General features: G+C 42.0%; 1 protein-coding gene across 2 annotated transcripts; it reads left to right on the top strand.

Moving 5' to 3' along the window:
• Positions 1 to 7,999: 7,999 nt before the first annotated feature.
• hdhd2 (haloacid dehalogenase-like hydrolase domain containing 2) lies at positions 8,000 to 20,490 on the top strand. Of its 2 annotated transcripts, XM_080419462.1 has the most exons (10): positions 8,000 to 8,051; positions 11,335 to 11,462; positions 11,815 to 11,923; positions 14,374 to 14,476; positions 15,055 to 15,160; positions 15,437 to 15,521; positions 15,931 to 16,096; positions 17,744 to 17,794; positions 18,166 to 18,229; positions 19,683 to 20,490. In XM_080419462.1, exons 2-10 carry the CDS (start codon positions 11,432 to 11,434, stop codon positions 19,784 to 19,786), a joined length of 819 nt encoding a protein of 272 aa, XP_080275588.1. In that variant the 5' UTR covers positions 8,000 to 8,051; positions 11,335 to 11,431; the 3' UTR covers positions 19,787 to 20,490. The 2 variants fall into 2 exon arrangements, with proteins under 2 accessions (XP_080275588.1, XP_080275589.1); XM_080419463.1 differs by lacking the exon at positions 11,335 to 11,462 and having other exon boundaries at positions 8,019 to 8,051.
• The last annotated feature ends 5,350 nt before the right edge of the window (positions 20,491 to 25,840 follow it).

The raw sequence follows: 25,840 nt of genomic DNA, 5'->3' as shown, positions 1-25,840 counted from the left end.
GATATTTGAACTGTTGGTGCCACTATATGAATTGAATACTACCAAGGACCTCAATAGAAACAGTACCGCAAGGACTTTTTTGAACGGACCTTTTAGACAAAAGTATTTTAATTGTAACTGTGCTGTTTTACATTCTTGCCTAATAAAATATTCAATAAAAAAATATTCAATCAAAGTCAATGAAATAAATATTATTCTTTTAAGTTTTGGATCAACTTTGAAATACCGAAATGTGTTCTATATTGTAACTGCACTGAAAGAAACCATTAGACATAACACTCCAAGACAGTTATATTATTATCAATTATAACATCAAAGTCGGCTGCCTCTTATGAGCTGCCTCTTATGAGCCAAACCAAATGGACCCTTACGGGTCCATTTGGTTCCATTCGTACACTCTCAGAGTTACTGTCGTATATTATGAGGCATAAACTGCATGTTAGCAGGCTTGTAGTTGTAATAATATGGAGGAGAAGAGACAGACGACGGACGTCAGGGTTTCCAGGTTCTAGAATCTCCAGTGTGTTTATTCAACAGCATCATAACAGCATAGCAGAGAGAGCCAGGGAGCTGAGCCCCTGTCCACCCTCCAGCCTCACGTCGTGTGACAGTCCTAGTCTAATCATTTTAGAGACACTGTTTTTATACACTGTAGGTAGGTGACATTACAATAACAGACATGTGGGGTGGGGGTCCATGAGACCCCTCAACAACAGCTGAAGATCAAGGAACGGCTATTGATGTCATTTGCAAGTGCCTGGAGGGAGGGAGTGAAGACAATGTGTAGACTTCTGTCTCCCTACCTGATTTAGCAGCTCAATGGAGATGTATATCACACTTTGAATAGCAGATGCCAGCTGCAGGCAGTCTGAGTAAACAATAGATCACACAGTTAGACTGTCTCCAGGTTAAACAAAGGAAATGTACAGCTATGCAGTGTCCCTAATTACCTATGCAAACACTATTTATTCCTTAACTGTAGTATCCAGTATTATTTCTGTATGTTTTAACTTGTACACTGTTCAGATACCACACAACTATTCCCCCCACGGAAGAATTTAACTTCTTCCGCAACCAGGTATATTAAATAGAACAGTTTGCAAGAGAAAACATCAAAAAACAACATCCTCCAACTTACACCCCCCAAGACCAATCAATGGCTGAAACTTAAACAAAGAAGACATTCAGTAGATTCAACACAAACAACACATCAGAAAGAGCAACTTAGATACAGGCTTCAAAATTACACAATAGTCATACAGTGATTCACCTTAAATTTCAAAATAAAACCTTATTCACAGAAAATACATCAATACGGTGCTGAACTTTCTCTTTATACCACTTCTTCAATTCATCATACCCATGTCTCGAAAATAAAAACACCAGTCAAAATGCATTCTCATTCAATTAGTGCGCAGGTCTCTCTGTTTTCTTTAAACTCTCACACTAAAGATAACCCTTCCCCCTACCAATGTCCCCCCACGCCGAGTCACCAAACTTGTAACCAAAGATAGAACCTTTCGAGTACTCCTATTAACTACACATGCTAACTACCAACGGAGGTGCCTACATTGAACAGAAGACAGTGTTTCTTCAATGAAATAGACCAGAGAGTGTAACAACAAAAATCCTCACTTCACACTTTTACGCACGGCAACAAAAATAATGCTCCGTAGTTTAAACCACTTTATCACTAAAATACAACCTCTTGTCCCGAATGTTCAGTGTTCCATCCGAAATGCTGCTTTCGTCGCCTCTATTTCAATGTCCACGCACGTCAACAGAATAGCCGAGCGCAGTTCCAGGTGATATCATTGTTCCAGCCAAAAAAGATAGCCGATCCTCACCAACTCATCCCCCCACGGAGAACTTCGACCAGCAAGTTCTTCGCTCCGCCGTCCACACAGCCAGGCGCTCCGCAGAGAAGAGTAGTTAGTTGAGTAGCCACCTGAGATCTGGTCACGAGCGGCCGCGCAGTCATCACAACGTCGCCGTCGCAAGGCATTCATCGTAGGTCGCCCTGAAGTCTCCATGGTCCGCCCCTCGGTGGTCCTCCTCGCCGTAGGAAGACCTCCACGGGTCCGATCCTCCGCACAGGCCCGCAGCTGCGGCCACCTCAAAACACACAGGTTCTTCTCTAAAGCGCCTCCGGAATGGAAAGCAACAATAGCCGCTGGCTCGCCAAATGTCGTATATTATGAGGCATAAACTGCATGTTAGCAGGCTTGTAGTTGTAATAATATGGAGGAGAAGAGACAGACGACGGACGTCAGGGTTTCCAGGTTCTAGAATCTCCAGTGTGTTTATTCAACAGCATCATAACAGCATAGCAGAGAGAGCCAGGGAGCTGAGCCCCTGTCCACCCTCCAGCCTCACGTCGTGTGACAGTCCTAGTCTAATCATTTTAGAGACACTGTTTTTATACACTGTAGGTAGGTGACATTACAATAACAGACATGTGGGGTGGGGGTCCATGAGACCCCTCAACAACAGCTGAAGATCAAGGAACGGCTATTGATGTCATTTGCAAGTGCCTGGAGGGAGGGAGTGAAGACAATGTGTAGACTTCTGTCTCCCTACCTGATTTAGCAGCTCAATGGAGATGTATATCACACTTTGAATAGCAGATGCCAGCTGCAGGCAGTCTGAGTAAACAATAGATCACACAGTTAGACTGTCTCCAGGTTAAACAAAGGAAATGTACAGCTATGCAGTGTCCCTAATTACCTATGCAAACACTATTTATTCCTTAACTGTAGTATCCAGTATTATTTCTGTATGTTTTAACTTGTACACTGTTCAGATACCACATTACAGACATGTAAGGGTCCATTTGGCACCCCCTCAAGGAACCCAGAGGGTCCCTAGACCCCGCTTTGAGAACCACTACAATAATATGTATGCAATACCGTATGTATGATGTAATGATTTTAATGAAAGTCGAAATTAAATGCTATATATAATTTTTAAATATATAGGAATCGTTGAAGGGAACTGTTAAGGAATCAGACCGCTAAGAGGGAATCGTTGAGGAACCGGAATTGTTAAAATCCTGACGGATCCCAACCCTAATCAAAAGCCCTCGCAGGCAGAGAGCCCTGTGCTCCTCTCTGTCCCTCTCCTCCTGTGCTCCTCTCTCCTCCTGTGCTCCTCTGTCCCTCTCCTCCTGCGCTCCTCTCTGTCCCTCTCCTCCTGTGCTCCTCTGTCCCTCTCCTCCTGTGCTCCTCTCTGTCCCTCTCCTCCTGTGCTCCTCTCTGTCCCTCTCCTCCTGTGCTCCTCTCTCCTCCTGTGCTCCTCTGTCCCTCTCCTCCTGTGCTCCTCTCTGTCCCTCTCCTCCTGTGCTCCTCTCTGTCCCTCTCCTCCTGTGCTCCTCTGTCCCTCTCCTCCTGTGCTCCTCTCTGTCCCTCTCCTCCTGTGCTCCTCTCTCTCTCCTCCTGTGCTCCTCTCTGTCCCTCTCCTCCTGTGCTCCTCTCTGTCCCTCTCCTCCTGTGCTCCTCTGTCCCTCTCCTCCTGTGCTCCTCTCTGTCCCTCTCCTCCTGTGCTCCTCTCTCTCTCCTCCTGTGCTCCTCTCTGTCCCTCTCCTCCTGTGCTCCTCTCTGTCCCTCTCCTCCTGTGCTCCTCTCTGTCCCTCACACCTGCATTAAATAATTGTTCTTTTGAACAACGTTTGCCTGTTATCTCTCCTATGGTACCACATCAATACAGCATGGATGGAATTGTGGACAAAATCTTATCCAACGACAACGAAATATTTTAAGTCTTGCTTGGGTCTGAGAGTCTAAATCTCATCCAACGGTGGTTTGTGGCTCAAATGCCAAATAAATAATGGACCTGGATTTGAAAAGAGTTGAAAACCACTGATACAGATGGTTCCCTTTTACCACCTGGTGGACATGCCAAAATATAAAATTAATGCATTATAAACTGCAAATGTCTCCCTGTGGGATTTCCAGCTCACAGAGCAGTGTTTCCAGGTGTTAATACAATATCTAATGATAGAACAAATCATAGCCTCATGCTGTCTCAGCCTGTAGGGACCAGATGAAACTTGAGTATAACACACTCCCATCTGGTCAGGACCTCCTTGCATCACAGGTCAACACTGGGAACTCCTTTAGCGTTGCTTTTCAACATTCAGGGAAATCCGTGTCATGTCATACATAATGTAGACTCAATGTTGATTAAACACATTAAAGGAGTAGTTCACCCCAAAAATGACTTATTTTCTATCAATTGCGCACCCCATGAAGCCTTGAATCCATGGATTTGTTTTTGTTTTTGTCGCATTCCTAAGCTAATAATTTGATTCCCGTCTCTTACCGACTAATGTATCCGGTAGGAGACAAAGTAGATTATTTGTGTCTCCTACCGAAATACACCCGGTCATCAAATTATTAGCTTAGGAATGCCACAAAAACAAAAATAAATCCATGAATTCAAGTCTTCATGGGGTGTGCAATTGATAGAAAATAAGTAATTTTTTGGGTGAACTTCTCCTTTAAACTTAAAAAAGGTCAGCAGAGCACCAGAAGCAGACTTGAGCCCTGAGCGAGGCGCTAGCAGAGCGAGTGCCCACCACGACGACGATGAGAGAAACTGACTGACTGTCTTATGCTGTACTTTGACTGTTCATGTCCTCTCACATGGTACCATATTAAACTACATACATTATGCTGTACTGTGACTGTTCATGTCCTCTCACATGGTACCATATTAAACTACATACATTATGCTGTACTGTGACTGTTCATGTCCTCTCACATGGTACCATATTAAACTTCATACATTCTAGTACTGTAGATGCATGTTTATTCAACCCCGAATTCTTTGCTTGGGTTGACAGACTGACTGATTCACCATGCATGTGTTGTTGTGCAGTTTGTGCACCTTATCTCACTCCATCTCTTGGCTGAATTCCCCTGGGTTCTATAGAACTGTGTGGCTGCATAGCTGATGAGGTCACACTGATCAGTTCACATCAACACTCAGTGGAAACATAGAAACTCTCACCGTAGAGGCAGAGCATGGCAGGAAACACTCTGGGAAAATGTCAACATGCAACACACACATTTAACCACTTTAAACCTGGCGGCATTCAAAAACTTAAATGTATATTATTCTTTTAAGCTGTTTAAACGTAATATGTTATACTTTGGCTATTACAAAATAGCAGATATACAAGCTCATAGCAAGCTCGTCATTTCATGCCCTGCTATGAGCTTGTAAATCTGCTACTTTTGAAAAATCGTGAAAATTGGTGCAAATCTTTGAATATATATATATTTTTTTTTATTAAAGCGAACATTTTTAACTAAAATCTTTGCTTCTGGGGTTCCTGGAACAAATGTATTTTGAGATGGGGGTCGGCGGCCAAATACATAAAATTATGAGCACCACTGATATAGAAACATAATGTTTTTCACAAAAATATATTTGTAGAATCGGCCTAAGGTCTTAATGGGTTAATGTAGCTACAGACAAGGATGGAAAAAGAGGGTTGAACTGAAAATGTCTGTTCCTCTCATATACATGTTGATGATATCAGCTTCCTGTCAGAACGTCAGTTAGAAATCTGTGAAGTTCCAGAGAAAACCACATCCTGATCGAGAAAGACATTTATATTTAAAGAGATTTGCAGAATGGACTTTTTTGTCTTTTTCTTTTTTTTTACTTCACCTTTAATGATATGAGATCATAACAAAATTGGAAATGCTCCAGTAAAGTAGAAATTCCTCAAAAGTGTACTTAAGTACAGTACTTGAGTAAATGTACTTAGTTACTTTACACCACTGTTGAACATCAAACCATTTAAACATTTTGGCGGCGCTGGGGGGAATAACATTCAGCGTTTGAGTGTGTGACATAATCCTGTTATTAATAGGATCTTTGTAAGTGGATCATTTGCATGTGGATCTACTAGTAGTGATCAACAGCGGAGAGCTTTCTGTCACTGACTGCATATACAGTGTACAGCAGTGTTGGGCAGTAACAATATACTTTTAATATATTACAGTAATATTATTATTTTACCCAGTAACGAGTAGTGTAAGGTATTACTCTGCCAAAACACGAATATTATACCATATTACTATGTAAAAAATAGTACATAATACTCAGGTTTTGTTGGATTTCTTTTGAAAACATTTATTTGAGATTGCTGTTTTATTTTATAGCCTTTGTGGCTGATTGGTGACTCTTATTATTATTATTAAAAAAAAATGGATTCTGTTCTAAAAGGTCTAACATAATGTATTTCTGCTTGAATATGAAACAGAACAATGTATTTAAATGTGAGAAAATTACAGTATAAACATTTTATTTTATAAATTCATATTTAAAAGACCAAATGTAGAATATCTTTGTAAGTACAGTATGTTGCATTTCTAAACAGAGTGTAATTTGTGAGGAGACAGAGAAGTTGGGTTGTTTTTAGGAGGTCAATTATTGCCCACCAGAGATGAAATTAAAGAGACAAAAGCTTGGATTTATAGAACAGAGAGGGAAATCCTCCCAGAGAATCACATGCTGTTTCTAGGATGAGATCACTATGTTCATTGGCTCCCCTTTTGTTTTGGTTTTGACTAAATAAATGTTTTATTATAAAATGCCATTTATAGTATTGATATAAAGTAGCCTATATGTACAGTATATTGCTTTGCTTTCCTAACAATTGGTTATGGAAACTTGGGAAAGGAATCAAATCATGTAATAATTCAATGAACTTTTTAACCAATAAAACTTTTTAACCAATACAACCTTTTTACAATCACAGTTCTTTGGCTGCCCCCCATTTTAATGTCTCTTCTGCTTAGAAAATAGCTGATGCATATATAGGGTTAAAGTGGTTTTGATGCTATATATACTAATTTTGCTGGGGACCCTCTGGAACCCCCTCAAGGACCCCTGGGGGTCCCCGGACCCCACTTTGAGAACCACTGCAGTAAGCTACATTGTACATATTTGGGGATTGTGTTGTTGCTAACATCTGTTTGAAACCATGTCCGGTCAGATTTTCTATGCGTACAATAAAATGAATTGATGATGTATTTTGCTGTATATTACTGTATGTCTACATTACTATTGTCAATAATATTGATCCAGTCTGTCTGTGCTGCGTCCTTGCTATTTTGTGTTGATCAATTTATTTCACATAGTAAATAAATCGTGACTTATAATTCATGCAGATGAAGACTATATATATATATATATCTCCTTAGCACTTCACTAGCCTGAACCACATACTTCCTGCCACCTTCTGCTCCATTGATGCCGGTGAACAAGATATGACGACCTCACAGACATACCTTGGTCATTTGTTGTCATGTTTTTGTAACATATTGCTTGTTGTTCTTCACCACAATATAAAGCATTTATGGATTAGGTCAGGGGTCTTCAACGTTTTCAGGCCAAGGACCCCTTGGCTGAGAGTGAGATAAAGCAGGGACCCCCATTATAGCCTATATTGTATAAAATATTTATGGAACCTTTTATATTGTATATTTTTTAAAATATTAAATATTTTTTCATAGATTTCATAGACTTGTTTCACAGCACTATCATGTTGGATTCATGTCAATGTGTATTTCCAGACATGCAACGATCAATACTTAGTATACCTGACCTTTCACTCTGTACTTAGCCTGCTCTTTTTCCCCCCTATGCTAAACCACTTTACCGAAAATAGCAGATCTACAAGCGCACAACGCCTCGCAGCGCGAGGCGTTGTGTGCCTGTAGATCTGCTATTTTTGGCTAAAGTTCTCCTCAGAATAGGGATGCTTGGTTGAAGTGGTTAATGTAAAAATCACACAAAGATTTGGCGGACCCCCTGTAGTAACTCTGAGGACCCCCTAGGGGTCCCGGACCCCCTGTTGAGGACCTCTGGATTAGGTCATAGCTTGCTTGCTTTCTTTCTTTCATGCATGTTCTCCCCTCCAACCTCTGGGGAGCAGCATTGAGTCTCATCGCAGCAAAACTTGAATTTCTCCACCAGAGAAGAAGACAAACGTAAACAACAGCAGCAGAAGCAGGACGTAGCAAATGGAAGTGAAGGTTAATATCATGTTAATTAATATCATGTAAATATCATACTTTATGAATATGTAATGAATGAATATAATGCTGTATGAATGTGTGATGAATTGCTGTGTAACATGTAGATGCACAGAGAGTAGTATTGTGTTTCTATGAGCAGTTTACTGGACCATTCACTAATCACTATATGAGGACATGTGAGGGATTTATTTTCTTCATGATCACAACGACACAACCAGTGGCGTAAAGTAACTAAGTACATTTACTCAAGTGCTGTACTGAAGTACAATTTTGAGGTACTTTTACTTGAGTATTTCCAAATGTCTGTACTTTTACTTCTAGTCTCCACTACATCTCACTGATCTCAGAGGCAAATATTGTACTTTTTACTCCACTACAATTATTTGAAAACTTTAGTTACTTTGTAGATTTAGATTATTATTACAAAACATACATTAACCACTTGTCCACTTCAGCCATTTGAAAATAGCAGATCTACAAGCTCACAACGCAACGTGTTATGAGCTTGTAGATCTGCTATTTTCAAAAGATTTTAATACATGATGATTCATTATAATAATGATGATACCTTGTGAAACGGGACATTCTGCATAATGAGTACTTTCTACTTTTGGTTCTTTAAGTACATTTTGTACATTCCAGACTTTTACTTGTAACAGTCAGAGCACTTCTACATTGCTTTTACTTAAAGGGATATTTCACTTTCAAAAAAACTTTGGGTCATTTTATCGTCTACTCAGGCTTTTGTAAGCCCCCCAGACCGTTTTTAAGTTGCTTGATTTAGTATTTAGATATTTGATAATCATTTTATCAGACACGCCCCCTTCCTATACAAACCCATTATAACTTCAAACTCCATTTTTAACATGTTAGATTCATCAAAAACACCCGTCCTTGGTTCTGCTGACTCACCCTGCTCTCCTAATACGTGAGGGGGCCGTGTTTTTTCGATTGCTTTTTTCATTTATTTTATATATATTTTTTATTGTATTTTTTTTTTTTCATTTTCCTAAAGAAATATTAAAAATAAATGAAAAAAGTTATCGAAAAAACACGGCCCCCTCACGTATTAGGAGGGCAGGGTGAGTCACCAGAACCAAGGACGGGTGTTTTTGATGAATCTAACATGTTAAAAATGGAGTTCGAAGTTATAATGGGTTTGTATAGGAAGGGGGCGTGTCTGATAAAATGAATATCAAATATCTAAATACTAAATCAAGCAACTTAAAAACGGTCTGGGGGGCTTACAAAAGCCTGACTAGATGATAAAATGACCAAAAGTTTTTTTGAAAGTGAAATATCCCTTTAAGTAAAAAAATCGAGTATTTTTTCCACCACTGAATATCATTCAAGATCATTATTAATAACGAAGACGAAATGTGATAACAGTGAGATTTCAGGGAATCTTAGAGGGAGACAGCGTAGGAGAGACAGACAGTAGGACAGCTGAGAGGGAGACAGCGTAGGAGAGACAGACAGTAGGACAGCTGAGAGGGAGACAGCGTAGGAGAGACAGACAGTAGGACAGCTGAGAGGGAGACAGCGTAGGAGAGACAGACAGTAGGACAGCTGAGAGGGAGACAGCGTAGGAGAGACAGACAGTAGGACAGCTGAGAGGGAGACAGCGTAGGAGAGACAGACAGTAGGACAGCTGAGAGGGAGACAGCGTAGGAGAGACAGACAGTAGGACAGCTGAGAGGGAGACAGTGTAGGAGAGACAGACAGTAGGACAGCTGAGAGGGAGACAGTGGAGGAGAGACAGACAGTAGGACAGCTGAGAGGGAGACAGTGTAGGAGAGACAGACAGTAGGACAGCTGAGAGGGAGACGGTGTAGGAGAGACAGACAGTAGGACAGCTGAGAGGGAGACAGTGTAGGAGAGACAGACAGTAGGACAGCTGAGAGGGAGACAGTGTAGGAGAGACAGACAGTAGGACAGCTGAGAGGGAGACGGTGTAGGAGAGACAGACAGTAGGACAGCTGAGAGGGAGACAGTGGAGGAGAGACAGACAGTAGGACAGCTGAGAGGGAGACAGTGTAGGAGAGACAGACAGTAGGACAGCTGAGAGGGAGACAGTGTAGGAGAGACAGACAGTAGGACAGCTGAGAGGGAGACAGTGTAGGAGAGACAGACAGTAGGACAGCTGAGAGGGAGACAGTGTAGGAGAGACAGACAGTAGGACAGCTGAGAGGGAGACAGCGTAGGAGAGACAGACAGTAGGACAGCTGAGAGGGAGACAGCGTAGGAGAGACAGACAGTAGGACAGCTGAGAGGGAGACAGTGGAGGAGAGACAGACAGTAGGACAGCTGAGAGGGAGACAGACAGGAAAGGAAGTGGTTGGAATAACGTGTTCCTACCAGGGAAACTGCCCTGCTCACTCCTCGTGCATTGAAGGAAGCATGAGCTCAGTTCGGGGCTCTCCCCAGGCTTGCGGAGGGAGAGTAGCGCCCAGGATTACAGTTTAGGCAATTGGCACTGGGTGAAAAAATGGGTTACAGCAATCGTGGGATAAAGCATTAGGTGTAAGAAGATCGGACACAGTACTTTGCTTTGTCCTATCACTTTGCACTTGTATGCAAATATGAAAGAACGTTTTTATCTAAATAAATCCTTAAATGTTTTGTGGTGTGCAAGTCTTTCACCTCTTCAGTTCTTATGGTTTTTTAGACCACCACACCCTCAATCAACCTTATACTAAGGAACGAAGAAAGAAATGTGCAACAGTCTACCCTGGACTAAATTAAATAATGGACATTAAGCAACAACAGGGACATGTAAAACATGACCTAATTCAATTAACAAGCACAATCAATACAATTAGCTAATAAATTAATGCAGGCAGAATACCCTCCAAGCCTGAAGTGGCACACCCCGGATTCTACGCTATAAATACAAAACAACACGCATTTATTGATGGGTAAATAATCGTGTGCCCCACAGTATCACGTCGCCCCAGCATCCATATTCTGGGGGGAACATTAGCCAGAAATAGCACACTTACAAGCATGTAGATCAGCTATTTTTAGTGAAGAGATTAGGTGTAGAGTAGACGAAGAAAACGGTCCAAGTACAGAGCAAATCCGGGTCCAGTTTACTAAGTCTAGACTTTGGTTTACGTGGTTAAGGCAAATTTATGTATATCACCCATTCTTGAGAATTGGGACAATTATTAATGTTATTATTATTATATTCAAATATGCCGGGAAAATATATTTTAAAAGATCAAAGTGTTGACTATTAAACCATGTAATGGGCCAACCTCCCACCTCCCTTTTTTAGATAAGATGGCATATCTGACGGAGTCTGACGGAGTTGACATCTGACGGAGTCTGACGGAGTTGACATCTGACGGAGTCTGACAGAGTTGACAAAATTGATGACATTGATCTTGGACACAACTTTAAAAGGCAAAAGATTTTACAAAAAAACACATGATACTAATAGTACATTCTTACACCTATGTTATCATACACATGGTTAGTTTTTGTAATGCTTTCAACAAAAACAAAAAGTTTGAGACAAGAGTGTTTTCTGGCAGAGTGCAAGTTTAGATGTAAAAAAATAAGGAAACCAGGCCAAAACATAGGATAAATCTTAAGTAATTCATATATATAAATCCTTTAAGAATATATATATTTCACCAAACTAATTAGTGTGTTAATAAATAATAATTTGAAATGTTTTGGTATGGCATGGTTTGTCCCAATTCTCAAGAATGGGTGAAATATATATATATTTATGTTTGCTGTTGCCCTGCAGGTGTCAGCATGGCAGGCAGACGCACACTGAAGGCCGTCCTCATTGACCTGAGTGGGACTCTGCACATAGAGGACACAGCTGTACCCGGCGCACAGGACGCCCTCAACAGGTATCAATGTAGATCACACTAGAGGGTGCAATATGTTTTGTTTTTTTAAAGATACAGTGACTTGGGGAAATAAGATACCTTTGACTATGTAGGGGAAGGTGGTGAGGGTATTTTCCCTCCACACGCATTTACTAGTGAGGCACCCGTCACGGCATCCAGCTAGTGAAAAACTCAGTTTGAAAACCGCAAAACAAAGTGTATTTAATAATATATCATATAATTAAATATAAAAATAAAACAAATATGTTCTTACAGAATCAAATGTTTTATGGTCATGGGCTAGGTAAGGCATACTGTGGCCACATTGTGTTTTCCAGCTCATATATGATAATAGCAGTGTTATGCAGGCATCTATTTATAGAAAATATTTAGGCGAGAATTAAAAACCTTCTATTTCAGTACTTTCAAACTTATTACTCAATGTCAGTTGCACCTAGAGTTGATTCTTTTTGCTGGGGAAAAACTTCAGTGTTACCTTCAAAATGAGACCCATGCCCATGCATTTATTCCACATGGTTCAAGAACAACACTCAATTTACTTTGCACACTATAGGGGAGCACACTATAAATAACAAACCTATGAACCCTATGACCATGGTTCTCAAAGTGGGGTCCGGGGACCCCCAGTGGTCCTTGAGGGGGTTGCAGGGGGTCCCCAGCAAAATGTGTTATGATAGCCTCACAATAATTTTAACCACTTTAACCTTTTATACTTTGGCTATTCAAAAATAGCAGATATACAAGCTCATAGCGCGGCACCGAGTGCCGCGCTATGAGCTTTTAGATCTGCTATTTTTGAAAAATCGTGAACATTTGTGCAAACCTTTGAATATATATATATATATTTTTTTTAAGCGAACATTTTTAACTCAAATCTTTGCTTCTAGGGGTCCCTGGAACAAAATATTTGAGATGGGGGTCCGTGACCAAATACATTATACATTTTGGGGGTCCTTGACATGTAAAAGTTTGAGAACCACTGCCCTATGAGATCGCACAGGGAAGCCACACTGTTATGGTACAAATTAATCCTTCTCAGAGAGAGAAGGATGAGGCTGGCTGGGCTGGCTGTGTCAGGCACCCGGCCGGAACTAGCGTCGAGCAAACCGACACTCTGGGAGCCAGCACAAGGTACAGTTAGGAAGGGAAAGAAGCGCACCCACATATGTGGACTTGGGATGGGACGATAATCGTTATTATCGTTTATCGTGACAAAAAAAACGCTCACAATAATCGTATCGCAGAGATTTAAATTTATCGTGAAATTGTCCTCCGTCAATACACTAGGATGAATTAGCTTTTGTTGAGCTGCAAATTCAGTACCACTTAGACCCTCTGTACTTGATAAAACAGACCTGTAAAGAGTGCATTTGTTATGCTTTTATTTCACTCTACACAAATCTATTCGCCAAAAAGAGCAGATCTACAAGCAACTTGTTGTGAGCTTGTAGATCTGCTCTTTTTGGCGAACGTCCCCCCCCCTAATAGTGATGCAGGGGTTTCAAGTGGTTTTAAGTTTTAAGCATATCTTGATTATCGCGATAATATTGTTAATCCCAATAATATAATTTTTGCCACCATAATCGTGATGACATGTCATTTTCATATCGTCCCATCCCTAATGTAGACACACTGTGGCGCGACAACACTACAGAGCTGCTAGACAGGAGGGTGTGGACTGGCAGTGATTCAGGAGTCCTGAGTTGATGTTGGCTAGTCCACACTCTCGCATTGCATCGTTTTGTTCATCTTGTTTTGAGAGACAAAACATTATTATTTATTATAATTTTTTTGCTGACAAAATGAGTGTGAGTCAGAATGCTTTCTTATGGCCTAGTAGTCCACCACACCACAACTACAGTAGAACCACACCACAACAATTGTTCACCACGACAGTGGTGAGCAATAGTCATACTTATAGTGCTCATAATGCTATGTAGCTCTGATCCACTACTTTCATCTGAAACGACAAAAACGGACTAAAATGCTAACATTTTCAATGACCCTTTTTAAAGATATTTTTGGGGGTGCTTTTCTGCCTTTATTTGGATAGTATAGTGGAGAGAGACGGGGAAACAGGCAGAGAGAGACGGGGAGTGAGACGCAGCAAAGGTCGTCACAGGCTTGGGAATCGAACCCGCGACTCGCTGACAGGCTGCATTAGAGCCTATACACAGTATGTGGTACTATGCACCTTAACCCATTAAGACCTGGAATGCATCTATGTCACTTTAGATTTCTTTAGCTATTCAAAAATAGCAGATATACAAGCTCATAGCGCAGCACTATGAGCTTGTAGATCTGCTATTTTTGAAAAATCTTGAAAAAATGTTTGGATTTTTTTTCAAAAAACTGTTTTTAAGAATCGTCTCAGGTCTTAATGGGTTTATCACTCGACCATCGGCGCTCCTGCATCACTTTTTCAAGGGTTCGGTTGTTCTTGTTGCCAGGTTACGAAAGGCGTCCGTAGCAGTGAAGTTCGTGACCAACACGACCAAGGAATGTAAGAGGAACCTTCTGGAAAGACTGACGCGGCTCAACTTTGACCTCCAGGTGAAAGGCACTGACACCATTGTTAGGAAATAGGAACCAAATGGACCTTCTTTACGCTTTCTGTAACTCTTGAGAGTGTACACATGAAACCCTCTCAGAGTTACATAAATAGACGAAAAATAAATAAATCATATCAAATGGGGGTCCGTGGGACTAATACAGTGGTTCTAAAGGGGTCCTTGAGAGGGTTCCAGGGGGGGGGTCCCCAGCAAAATTAGTTAATGTAACATCAAAATCAGTTTAACCACTTTAGCCCCTATATATATATATATGTACATCAGCTTTTTGAAAATAGCAGATCTACAAGCTCACAACGTGTCACAAAGTGACGCGTTGTGAGCTTGTGGATCTGCTATTTTGAAAGAAATCGTGAAAAGAATTTGATAAATGTGGATTTTTTTTTTTACATTTTAACAACACAAATCTTGTGTGGTGGGGTCCCTTGTGTAAAAATAAAATAAAGTAATACTCAGATGGGGGTCCGTGGCCAAATGCACAATTAATTTGGGGGTCCTTGATATGAACGAGGTCGAGATAATCCCTGAATTGTGGTGGTTTGGTGACCTTTGACCTTGCAGGAGCATGAGATCTTCACGTCTCTGACTGCAGCCAGGAGGCTGGTGGAGCAGAAACAACACAGACCTCTACTGCTGCTGGAACAGCGCGCCCTGGAGGACTTCACTGGTACTGCATTTTACATCAGCTCAGTTGTCGGGTAGTAAACCAAAACTGTTACATTTCAGGAGATAGAAGAAATAACCTGTGTTCCAATAGATTCAATGTAGTTATTATTTATTATTTAGTGCTATACACTGGTTCAATGTTTATAAAACACACACACACACACACACACACACACACACACACACACACACACACACACTCAAACATTTCAACTATCATTATTATTTTCACTCACAATGTGCCGCGATGTGTGTGTGTGTGTGTGTGTGCGTGCAGGTATTGACACATCAGAGCCCAACGCTGTAGTGATTGGACTGGCTCCTGAACACTTCAACTACCAAACCCTCAACACAGCGTTCAGGTTGATAACACTGTTAACATGAACATGTGTCATTCATTAACACAGCACATAATCTACAGTAATTGATAAGTGCAGGACATAAAGTACGTATAATAACTTCATTAATGTCCGGCAGCCCCTGAGGTGGGGTATGACATTTGGTATATTGTTGTTTTTATTGGTCTAAAATATTATCTTTGTACTGTACATGCATTCATGTGAACCACCTGCTGACCTGCGGTCAGCATTGAGTGGTGCAGACAACCACATATTATGAGAGACAGACAGGAGGGAAGCTGAGAGGGAGACAGTGTAGGAGAGACAGACAGTAGAGAAGCTGTAGGAGAGACAGACAGTAGGAAATCAGAATTTCAGATTATTACTAGCATTATAATGAGTCACTGTTATAACTACAGTGTGATGTGTTCAGGTTGGTGCTGGACGGCGCTCCTCTCATCGCCATCCATAAAGCTCGATATTACAAACGTGAGGATGGCCTGGCTCTGGGGCCCGGGCCCTTCGTCACCGCTCTGGAGTACGCTGCAGACTGCACAGCCACCGTGGTGGGGAAACCTCAACAAGCCTTCTTCACACAGGTTAGAATGAGAACCTGAACAAGCCTTCTTCACACAGGTTAGAATGAGAACCTGAACAAGCCTTCTTCACACAGGTTAGAATGAGAACCTGAACAAGCCTTCTTCATACAGGTTAGAATGAGAACCTGAACAAGGCCTTCTTCATACAGGTTAGAATGAGAACCTGAACAAGGCCTTCTTCATACAGGTTAGAATGAGAACCTGAACAAGCCTTCTTCACACAGGTTAGAATGAGAACCTGAACAAGCCTTCTTCACACAGGTTAGAATGAGAACCTGAACAAGGCCTTCTTCATGCAGGTTAGAATGAGAACCTGAACAAGCCTTCTTCATACAGGTTAGAATGAGAACCTGAACAAGGCCTTCTTCATACAGGTTAGAATGAGAACCTGAACAAGCCTTCTTCACACAGGTTAGAATGAGAACCTGAACAAGGCCTTCTTCATGCAGGTTAGAATGAGAACCTGAACAAGCCTTCTTCATACAGGTTAGAATGAGAACCTGAACAAGGCCTTCTTCATACAGGTTAGAATGAGAACCTGAACAAGCCTTCTTCACACAGGTTAGAATGAGAACCTGAACAAGCCTTCTTCACACAGGTTAGAATGAGAACCTGAACAAGGCCTTCTTCACACAGGTTAGAATGAGAACCTGAACAAGGCCTTCTTCACACAGGTTAGAATGAGAACCTGAACAAGCCTTCTTCATACAGGTTAGAATGAGAACCTGAACAAGGCCTTCTTCATACAGGTTAGAATGAGAACCTGAACAAGCCTTCTTCACACAGGTTAGAATGAGAACCTGAACAAGCCTTCTTCATACAGGTTAGAATGAGAACCTGAACAAGGCCTTCTTCATACAGGTTAGTTAGAATGAGAACCTGAACAAGCCTTCTTCATACAGATTAGTTAGAATGAGAACCTGAACAAGCCTTCTTCATACAGGTTATAATCTACAGCTGTGACAACTTTGTCAACTGTTTTAACCACATGAAACCTAGAGTCCCTATTCTGGGGACGAACCGTATGTGAAAATAGGCGATCTAGAGCAGCTATTTTCGGCAAACAGATTTGTTTTAGAGGGACAAAAGTAGAGAGAGGAGGCGCATGTTGAAAACATAGTTAAGAAATGTAAATATTTATAGACAAAAAGTAGCAGCAAACATCGGCAGGTGTATGTAGGAAGGTTGTCCGCATAAGGCAAACTCCAAAGGTAGAATCCACATGATAGATCCACTTTAACCGTATTTTATACAGGTACTTCCTCATACGATGGTGTAGCGCAGCATGAATAGCCTATCTACAAGCTCGCAACTGATATTTCTGCTATTTCCGGAACATTTTGAAAGTTTTTGAAAATGTCCACCTTTAAAGGACAGTTCACCCCAAAAAATACCTTATTTCTATCGATTTGTCACCCCATGAACTTGAATTCATGGATATTTTTTTGTTTTTGTCGGAATCCTTTAGTCAATCCTCTTAGAAATGAACTGGCGTTAAACTGATGCATCCCGTTTAGATGTAGCTCTTCTGTCTAATATGGTCTTATATTGTTTTGCGTTGCGGACATGGCCCCTGACATGTCTGTCATGCACTACTACATTCATTGTTTTCCCATTTGATGTGTTTTGTTCTCTTCTACTACACAGGCACTGTCTGAGCTAGGATGCAGCCCTGAAGAGGCTGCCATGATAGGAGATGTAAGTATGTTGTGGCGCTTTGTGCCATGTTATCAGTTATCAGGTTATTGCATGGGTGAAATAGGCTCTCTCACTCTCTCTCCCCGTCTCACTCTCTATCCCCGTCTCACACCCTCGCTTGTAAAGATGTTAGCCTATGCCAGCGATTTCCACCAGTGATATTGCAAGCGGGCCCCCAAATATATTGATAATATAACATTAATATTAAAAAAGACATAATAATATATATATATATGAACACTCAACTGATCCAGAAAAGGTTGACAGCCACTGGCCAACCGCTGGCCTATGCTTTTTTCCCCTTTTTTTGCTTGTCTCCTAGCAACATGTGTTGTTGTGATGTGATGTGATCTTCTTTTGTCTCCTCATAGGACGTCAGAGATGATGTGGGAGGGGCTCAGCTTACAGGAATGCTGGGTATTTTAGTTAAAACCGGTAAGTTTAGTAAACAAAAAAAAATCTTCTGTCCTGTTAAAACATTTAATATTTCACCTCCCATTCATTCTTCCCGTCTCAATACCACTATTAGGCGCCGTGTCCACTGAGAACACCTTTTGAGCTGAGTAGCGCCGTGGATATCACGACCGCAGCGCTCGCATGCAGCGTTGATTAAAAGGATCTAATTGCCCTCCATTACTAAAATAACAATTTTAAAAACACCGTATATATTGTATTTATTTTATAAATAGTTCATCCTTTACTAAAGGGGGTCAACGCCCGTCACAAGTTGATGATATCATTTGCCTGTGGTTCAGCCCTATGTAATGTCTTAACACATCGGGTGCCAAACACGGTCTGAACCGTGTTTGCGCAGAGTAGCGGTCCGGTGCCGAACACGGTCCAGACCGTGAAATATGTCTTTTTGTTTTTTTCGTTTTTCTCCACACGGGCGGGGCTAGAGCAGCTCTGGGAGTACCCATTGTGATCTTGAGAAGGATAGGCCAGATAGATCACCGGAAAAACAAAAACATGGCTGCCATCCACTTCCTGTCTATTTCCTTCTTTAAAACACCTATATCTCCGAATCTGTTTCCGGTGGGGAAAACCGGTCATGCGCGATGCGCGATCCCCCCCCATTGTAACTCGCGAGTGAAATGTTATCGTTCCAGGCTGTAGCCAGGGTCATCGCGCAACATGAATGGATGTTTTTTTTTACATGGATTTGCTCCTCGTGGAGTCTAGAGCTTTAAACAGCAAAGCGCAGTCAATGGGGAGAATGCTGGCACCCAACGTAAGTTGTTATGAAAAAATGCTGGCACCCAATGTGTTAATATAAAACTACTTCCTAAGGTTAATATGAGCATCAAAACTGTATTTTTAATATTTTTAGCACATGCATTCCATACATTCCATAGGGCTGGACCACACACGGACAAATGACATCATCAACTTGCGACGGGAGTTGTCCCTCTTGAGTAAAAAAATTATAAAATAAATACAATATTTTTGGTGTTTTTAATTTTACATTTTAGTCATAGCACCCACAACACAATTTTAACACCCACAACGTTCTAACCGATCAACCATTGCTGTGTTTTAATGCCCTGATACCATGGATTAAAGTTCTCAGTCGCCACGACTGACTTCAGTCATTTGGATCCCATAGAAGCCAAGCGTGTCTTCTATGGAAGCATGTTGCGCAGCTAAAATAGCCGATCTACAAGCTCTCAATGTGTCTGAGTTAACTGGAAGAAACGTCAGGCAGACCCAGGCTCTAGAGTCTGTCTCGACCGTGTCGGGGGGGGGGGGGGGGTAGAGTGAGAGAGAAGCAGTACTGATACTACTACTACTAATGTTATTACTACTGCTATGACTACTACTACTAATTCTGCTACTTCTACTACTACTGACATGACTGATTAGAATGTTGTTGTTTTTATTCCCACAGGTAAATACAGAGCAGGAGATGAGAGTAAAATCACACCCTCCCCTTACCTGACCTGTGACAGCTTCCCAGACGCTGTGGAACACATCCTGAACAACCTGCTATAAGCATTTTATAAACATGTCAATGTATAAACCTGTTATAACTAGGGACGCACGATTAACCAGCAGTCATCATATCGGTATCGATATCAGCCTTGAAAAGTGCAATATCAATATCGGTATGGAACCGACATCAAAATAAATATCCGTTTTAGATGACATTTTATTCTGTAATATTTAGGTTTGAATGTGAAGTTGAGAAAGCGTTTTGAGATGATGGCGGCGGCAGATTCAATCAGTGTTTTCTGGAGAAGCTTTCAAAAGGGTCAACAAGTTGGAAAAATGTTAAATAAACGCTTACATTGTTTGAACCAATAGGTGCATCAGTAGGCCTGATACATCAGGTAAAAAGAATGCACTGTGTGTTAGAATTCTGCTTCTGCACCCTGAATCACAGTTACTGTATAACGGGTGTATTGTAAACCCTACTGGAAACTTGCTTTGCAATATCGCTATCGGTCGATTTGACCATGCACGTAATTGATAAGGCAAGGCAAGACGAGGTGATTTTATTTCAACGTGCCTCATACTGAACATCAAGCAAAGGAAACGCAATTATACAACAGACATGTACTGTAGGTGCAGAAGAGAAGGAAAAAAGTAACTCAATCAAAGGCAGCGGCAAACAGACAGGTCTTTAGTTGTGTTTTAACCCATTGAGACCTGGAACGCATCCGTGTCATTTTTTTGATTTGAGCTAAAAGGCATTATTTTACACTTTGGCTATTCAAAAATAGCAGATATACAAGCTCATAGCGCGGCACCGAGTGCCGCGCTATGAGCTTGTAGATCTGCTATTTTTTGAAAAATCGTGAAAATGTGTGCAAATCTTTGAATATATTTTCTCTTAAAGCGAACATTTTGGGGGTCCTTGACATGAAAGCATTTGAGAACCACTGATATAGAAACATACGTTTTTCAGAAAACTGTCAGGATTTAGAAGACATTTGTTGAATCGGCTTCAGGTCTTAATATGTTAAAATAAATAAAGAGTGGCAGCAGACCTGCAGTTTTCTGGGAGTTTGGTATGTAGAGCATAACTACTAAATGCTGCTTGCCCACCTTTATTTTTTGATTCTAGGAACAGAAAGCAGAACCTTTCCCAGATGACCTGAGAGGTCTGGATGGTTCACGATATCAGCATAAGATCAGAAATGTATGTTGGCACTTAAACTATTCAAAGCTTTATAGACCAACAGTATAGTGTTTTTAAATCAATTATTTAACACACAGGTAATCGGATATCGGACAAAATGTCAATATTGTGCATCCCTAGTTATAACCACAGCCTGTCATTACAACGTTACATGTACTGTACTAATACTGTAGCTCAGCCTGATGTGTATAGTCAAATCTGAGGGGTATTTTAAGTGAGTGCCAAAACAAATGGACCTGAGCTCTTAGCGTTACGTTAACATTCAGGATTTTGCAGTATAATGATGAGATTGTTGTGAAATCTGAGCAGAAACATACAGTATGAAATATATGCCAGTGATTGTTCAATGCTTAAAAGTATCTCACAAAGCACTGCTGTATCTGGCCCTTAATAAAGTATTTTTTGTAAGTAACACAAGTCTGTCTGTCTGTCTGTGTCCCTTTAATGCCCATGTATCCATGATGTCATCAATATGACCTCATAGTACTGACGTCATAGACTCAAGTCCAATGCCGATGGGTACTGTACAATGGGTACAACGTATACCCCAACGGTGGGTACATACGTACAACTGTTATTGCATATCCGATGGGCATCGTTCCCAACTGGCATCGGGCCGCTTTATTTAATTATTAAAGGAAAAGAACACCATTTATGTTTGATGACATTAGAATAAAAAATAATAATAATGTAAACTGATTATGTAGCTTGAACTTTGCTCTAGCTGCGAGCCTGCGTCTCCTGTGTGGAATATGAAATGCCAAGATATTTTTTTACCTGGTTAGCTACAGCATTTTCTATCTTTTGTGTTTTTATTATGATTTGTTCTGTGTTTTTGGACTGCTATAATTGCCATGGTGGCTCAATTTCCCTTGTGGGAACGATAAAGGCAGTGGTTCTCATACTTTTTCATGTCAATGACCCCCAAATTAAAATGTATTTGGCCGCTGACCCCCTTCTGAAAATATTTCAGAGAACCTCATAACAAACGTAACGATTCTTTGGAAATGGCCGATCTACAAGCTCGCAATGCGTCACATTGCATGTCGTGATCGCTATTGTTAAATAGCCGATATATACTGTATAGGGTTACAGTGGTTAAACTGATCTTGATGCTATATTAACTAATATTTGCCGGGGACCTTGTGGAAACCCCTCAAGGACCCCTGTCTATCCCAATGGTGGGTCGGATTTTGGGGGTGTCCCCAGATGACAGTGAAGTGACAATTTAAGGACTTTTAAGACCTTTTTTTAATACCAAAATAGAAAAAGACCATTACTGCAACAAAAGTAATCAACAAACTATACAAAAGCTGCTCAAACATTGGCCAAATTGTCAAATAATATCAGAAAGACGCAAGAATTGTGGAAATAGCACAAGCTCACAACGTCGAGGCATTGTGCCGTACCGTACCCCCTCCAAACCCCGGTTATAGACGAATCCACAGACGTGCTGCCTGTAGGCGGCCATTGCTGCGGTGTCGCGTCCGCGGAGCGTTGACACCGCAGCAATGGCTGCGCCCAGGGCAGCGCTCCGTGGATTCGTGTATACGGTGGCCGTGGGCCTTCATGGGCATGACATTCCTGCCCTGGTGGACGTCACCATGCCCGGTGCTGATGACGTCACAAGCTCCATACCGGTGACGTCACCATGCCGCCGTACCAACGCTGTAAATAGACGCAGTCGCTCGCTGCTTTCCATCACACTGACTGACCACGGCACCAGGAAGTGTAAGGAATAACACACCGTTTCAGATATGCCTCAGCTGGCAGAGAGGGGCACCGATCCTCTCATAAGGGCCAAGGCCCAGCAATTTGCCCAAACCGAACGTGTCCGGAGATTACACAGTGCCCTCCTGCTGTCGGAGGTGGAGAAGCAGAGGGAGGCACAGATTGATCTGAAGCAACGGCTGCTGAGGAGGAAAAAACTAGAGGACACTAAAGTGGCGGAGGAAATCGAACGACTATGGGAGCATCATCTTTGGGAGCAAGCCATGAAGGAACAAGCGAAACAGCAGAAGAGACAGAACCTGAGGCCTCCGCCCGACCTCCCCACCAACAGGAGAGACACTATGGTGAGAGCGGCGACGTATGCAAAGGAGCAACTGGAGAAAGAAGATCTGAAGAAAGAGGAGCAAAAGAGGAGCAAAGAGGAGCAAAAGAAACATCACCCGACTTCTCAGGAAATCGAGAAGTTGTGGAAGCAACTCGAGGAGCAGAACGCCAGAGAGGCGGGGAGGATACAGCAGGGCGTCTTTGAGAAACTGTTCGCCGCACAGAGGGAGAAGGAACGAGGCAGGCGCCTGAAGAAAGAAGAATTGTTCGAGAAGATTGACCCAGACTTGACGGAAAGAATTGTTTACGGCAACAAGAAGCCTTCATTGCTGAAGAAGTTTGGTTCGGGAGGCCACACGGATATTGGAGACAGGAGACAGGAGACGATGCAGAAACAGAGGAATAAAGCAGAAAAACTTTGCTACGAACCAAAGAGAGGATATGCGTTTGACCAGTATGCCCCCACAGAGACGGAGAGCCAGGAGATAGGCCTCATGTCCCTACCCCATAATCTGATCGACCCCAACGACCCCAGGCTGACCTACGCAAGACAGTACTCGGACATCACCAAAGACACAAGCACGGCCATCTTTGAAGATTGGAAGAATAATCTGAGAAAGTACAATATCCTGAAGCGCTCGAAGAGGGTAATGAAATAGCTAAACACCTTCGGAATTTCTGGATTTTTATATTGTTATTGTTTTTTCTTTTTTTTTTACCCCAGCACAGACCCAGGGCTTTTTTATTATACGTTTTCTTATGACGACCCCTTTTTTATTCTCCTTTTCTTTACGTTGTTTTTTGGTCATGTTTTTTTATTGAGTATTATGGGGCCAAATCAGCTGAAAGCATATATGTTTCTGAGCTGACAAAGTGTCCTCACAAATACACATTTTCTTAAAATCTTTTTTAATTTAATTGTTTCTCCCACCTTAGTGATTCCAAACCGCCGTGTGCATAGTCCCTTTAACAACTGACATCCACTGTTTGGTCTGTGGGGGGGGGGGGGGGGTGTAGTCCAGCGATTCTCAAACCTTTTTAATTTCAAGGACCCCCAGTTTGATAAGCATTAGGCCATGGACCCCCATTTAAGAACCATTTTTATCTCTAGGACCCCAATCTACACCCTGAAATCATCTGTGTTGATTTAACTCGGAGTTGTAGACCTGTAAGGGACCACTTTGGTTCCTAACTAGCCATAATTTAGCTGGGGACCCCACTCGAACCGTCTCAAAAGAGCCCCGGTGGTCCCCGGACCCCACGTTGAGAACCAGTGGTATAGACAAACACTTGTCTCCTCGTTCGTATACATGTGGTTGTGGGTGTATCGTGGGAGGACGGAAATGCCAATTCCGCTCCCTACTGATCAGCATCCATCCCGTCCGACCTGTGGCAGTCACTATGGCGCAGCTACAGAGATCACCCTCCACAACCCGGCTTCCCACACTCGAACGCAGCCACTGCACTCGGGTCAAGCTGGATGTGCCGCAGTGGATTCAAATCCCTATTCTCCGCTGTTTAGTGCGTATAGGTAGCCCTGGGCACCAGCATTCCCCGAGCCATATGGTCCATAGCAGAGGTCTTCAACAGGGGGTCCGGTACCCCTAGGGGGTCCTCAGAGTTACTACAGGGGGTCCGTCCAGTCTTTGTGTGATTTTTACATTAACCACTTCAACCAAACATCCCTATTCTGAGGAGAACTTTAGCCAAAAATAGCAGATCTACAAGCACACAACGCCTCGCAGCGCGAGGCGTTGTGTGCTTGTAGGTCTGCTATTTGTTCGCTTGTAGGTCTGCTATTTTCGGCAAAGTGGTTTGGTATAGGGGGAAAAGAGCAGACTAAGTACAGAGTGAAAGGTCAGGTTTACTAAGTATTATTTAAGAGCATGGTTAAATGTCTGGAAATACACATTAACGTGAATCCAACATGATAGTGCTGTGAAACAAGTCTAAGAAGCTGCCTATGAAATCTATGAAGAGAGAATATATTGTATACAATATATAATGGGGGTCCCTGCTTTATCTCTTCTCTCAACCAAGGGGTCCTTGGGGGGTCCTGACCTTCCAACGTCAGGGCGGACACCCCAGCCACAAGGCCACTGAGCTGCTCTCTAGGGTGGTGGAGAGCATTCTTTACCCATGCACCCCCAGGATGTGGGTCTGACTAGTTAGCTTCTAGTTAGGCTAACTGCATTTATATACACATTTGACATGTACATACACAGCATAAGAGGTGCAATCTTGAAACGTTTCTGGAGCTGAAAGTTACCGTGTGTTTTCCACAATGTGGTCCTTTTTAAACATCTTTTGACGTTCACATTGTCAGTTCATTTGATAGTGGACTTGGTTGTGTTTCTGGTGAACTTCAGCTCTGATGGGGCCTCAGTCAGTCCTCTGTCTGTTCACACTATAGTATAGTTCATTTGTTAGGTTTGGCACGGCAGGCGATTTGTTTATATGACAATGTATGTTAGCCAAGAGGGGCTAACATTCAATGGCAAAGAATTAAGTGAACCTGGAGCGCTTTGTGTTTACAATGCACAGGTTTGGCGAGTCACAATGCAGACGAGAAGCGAGCCTCCTTCCAAGGCGGTGAGAACCCTGAGTAAGGTTCGCTTCTGATGGAGTGTTCACTTACGTGCAAAAAATAAAATAAACTAATCGTGGTCTGAGTTCACTTCAGAGGCTTGAAATGGTCTGTTTTACATTATAAATATTATATTTATTATTATCATCATCATCATCAGCAACTTGCAATGGGACTGGTCTTCAAGATATTCAAGGGACCAGTGCCCCACGGGCACAACACCAGAGGGAGCTACTACACTGATCTCATTCCCCCCTGATTC

Source organism: Gymnoscopelus braueri (genome assembly GCF_963280865.1).
Source record: "Gymnoscopelus braueri genome assembly, chromosome: 22".
NCBI classification, from domain to species: domain Eukaryota; kingdom Metazoa; phylum Chordata; class Actinopteri; order Myctophiformes; family Myctophidae; genus Gymnoscopelus; species Gymnoscopelus braueri.
The sequence above is the reverse complement of the archived record's forward strand: the minus strand, read 5'-3'. Positions and strand labels throughout refer to the sequence as shown.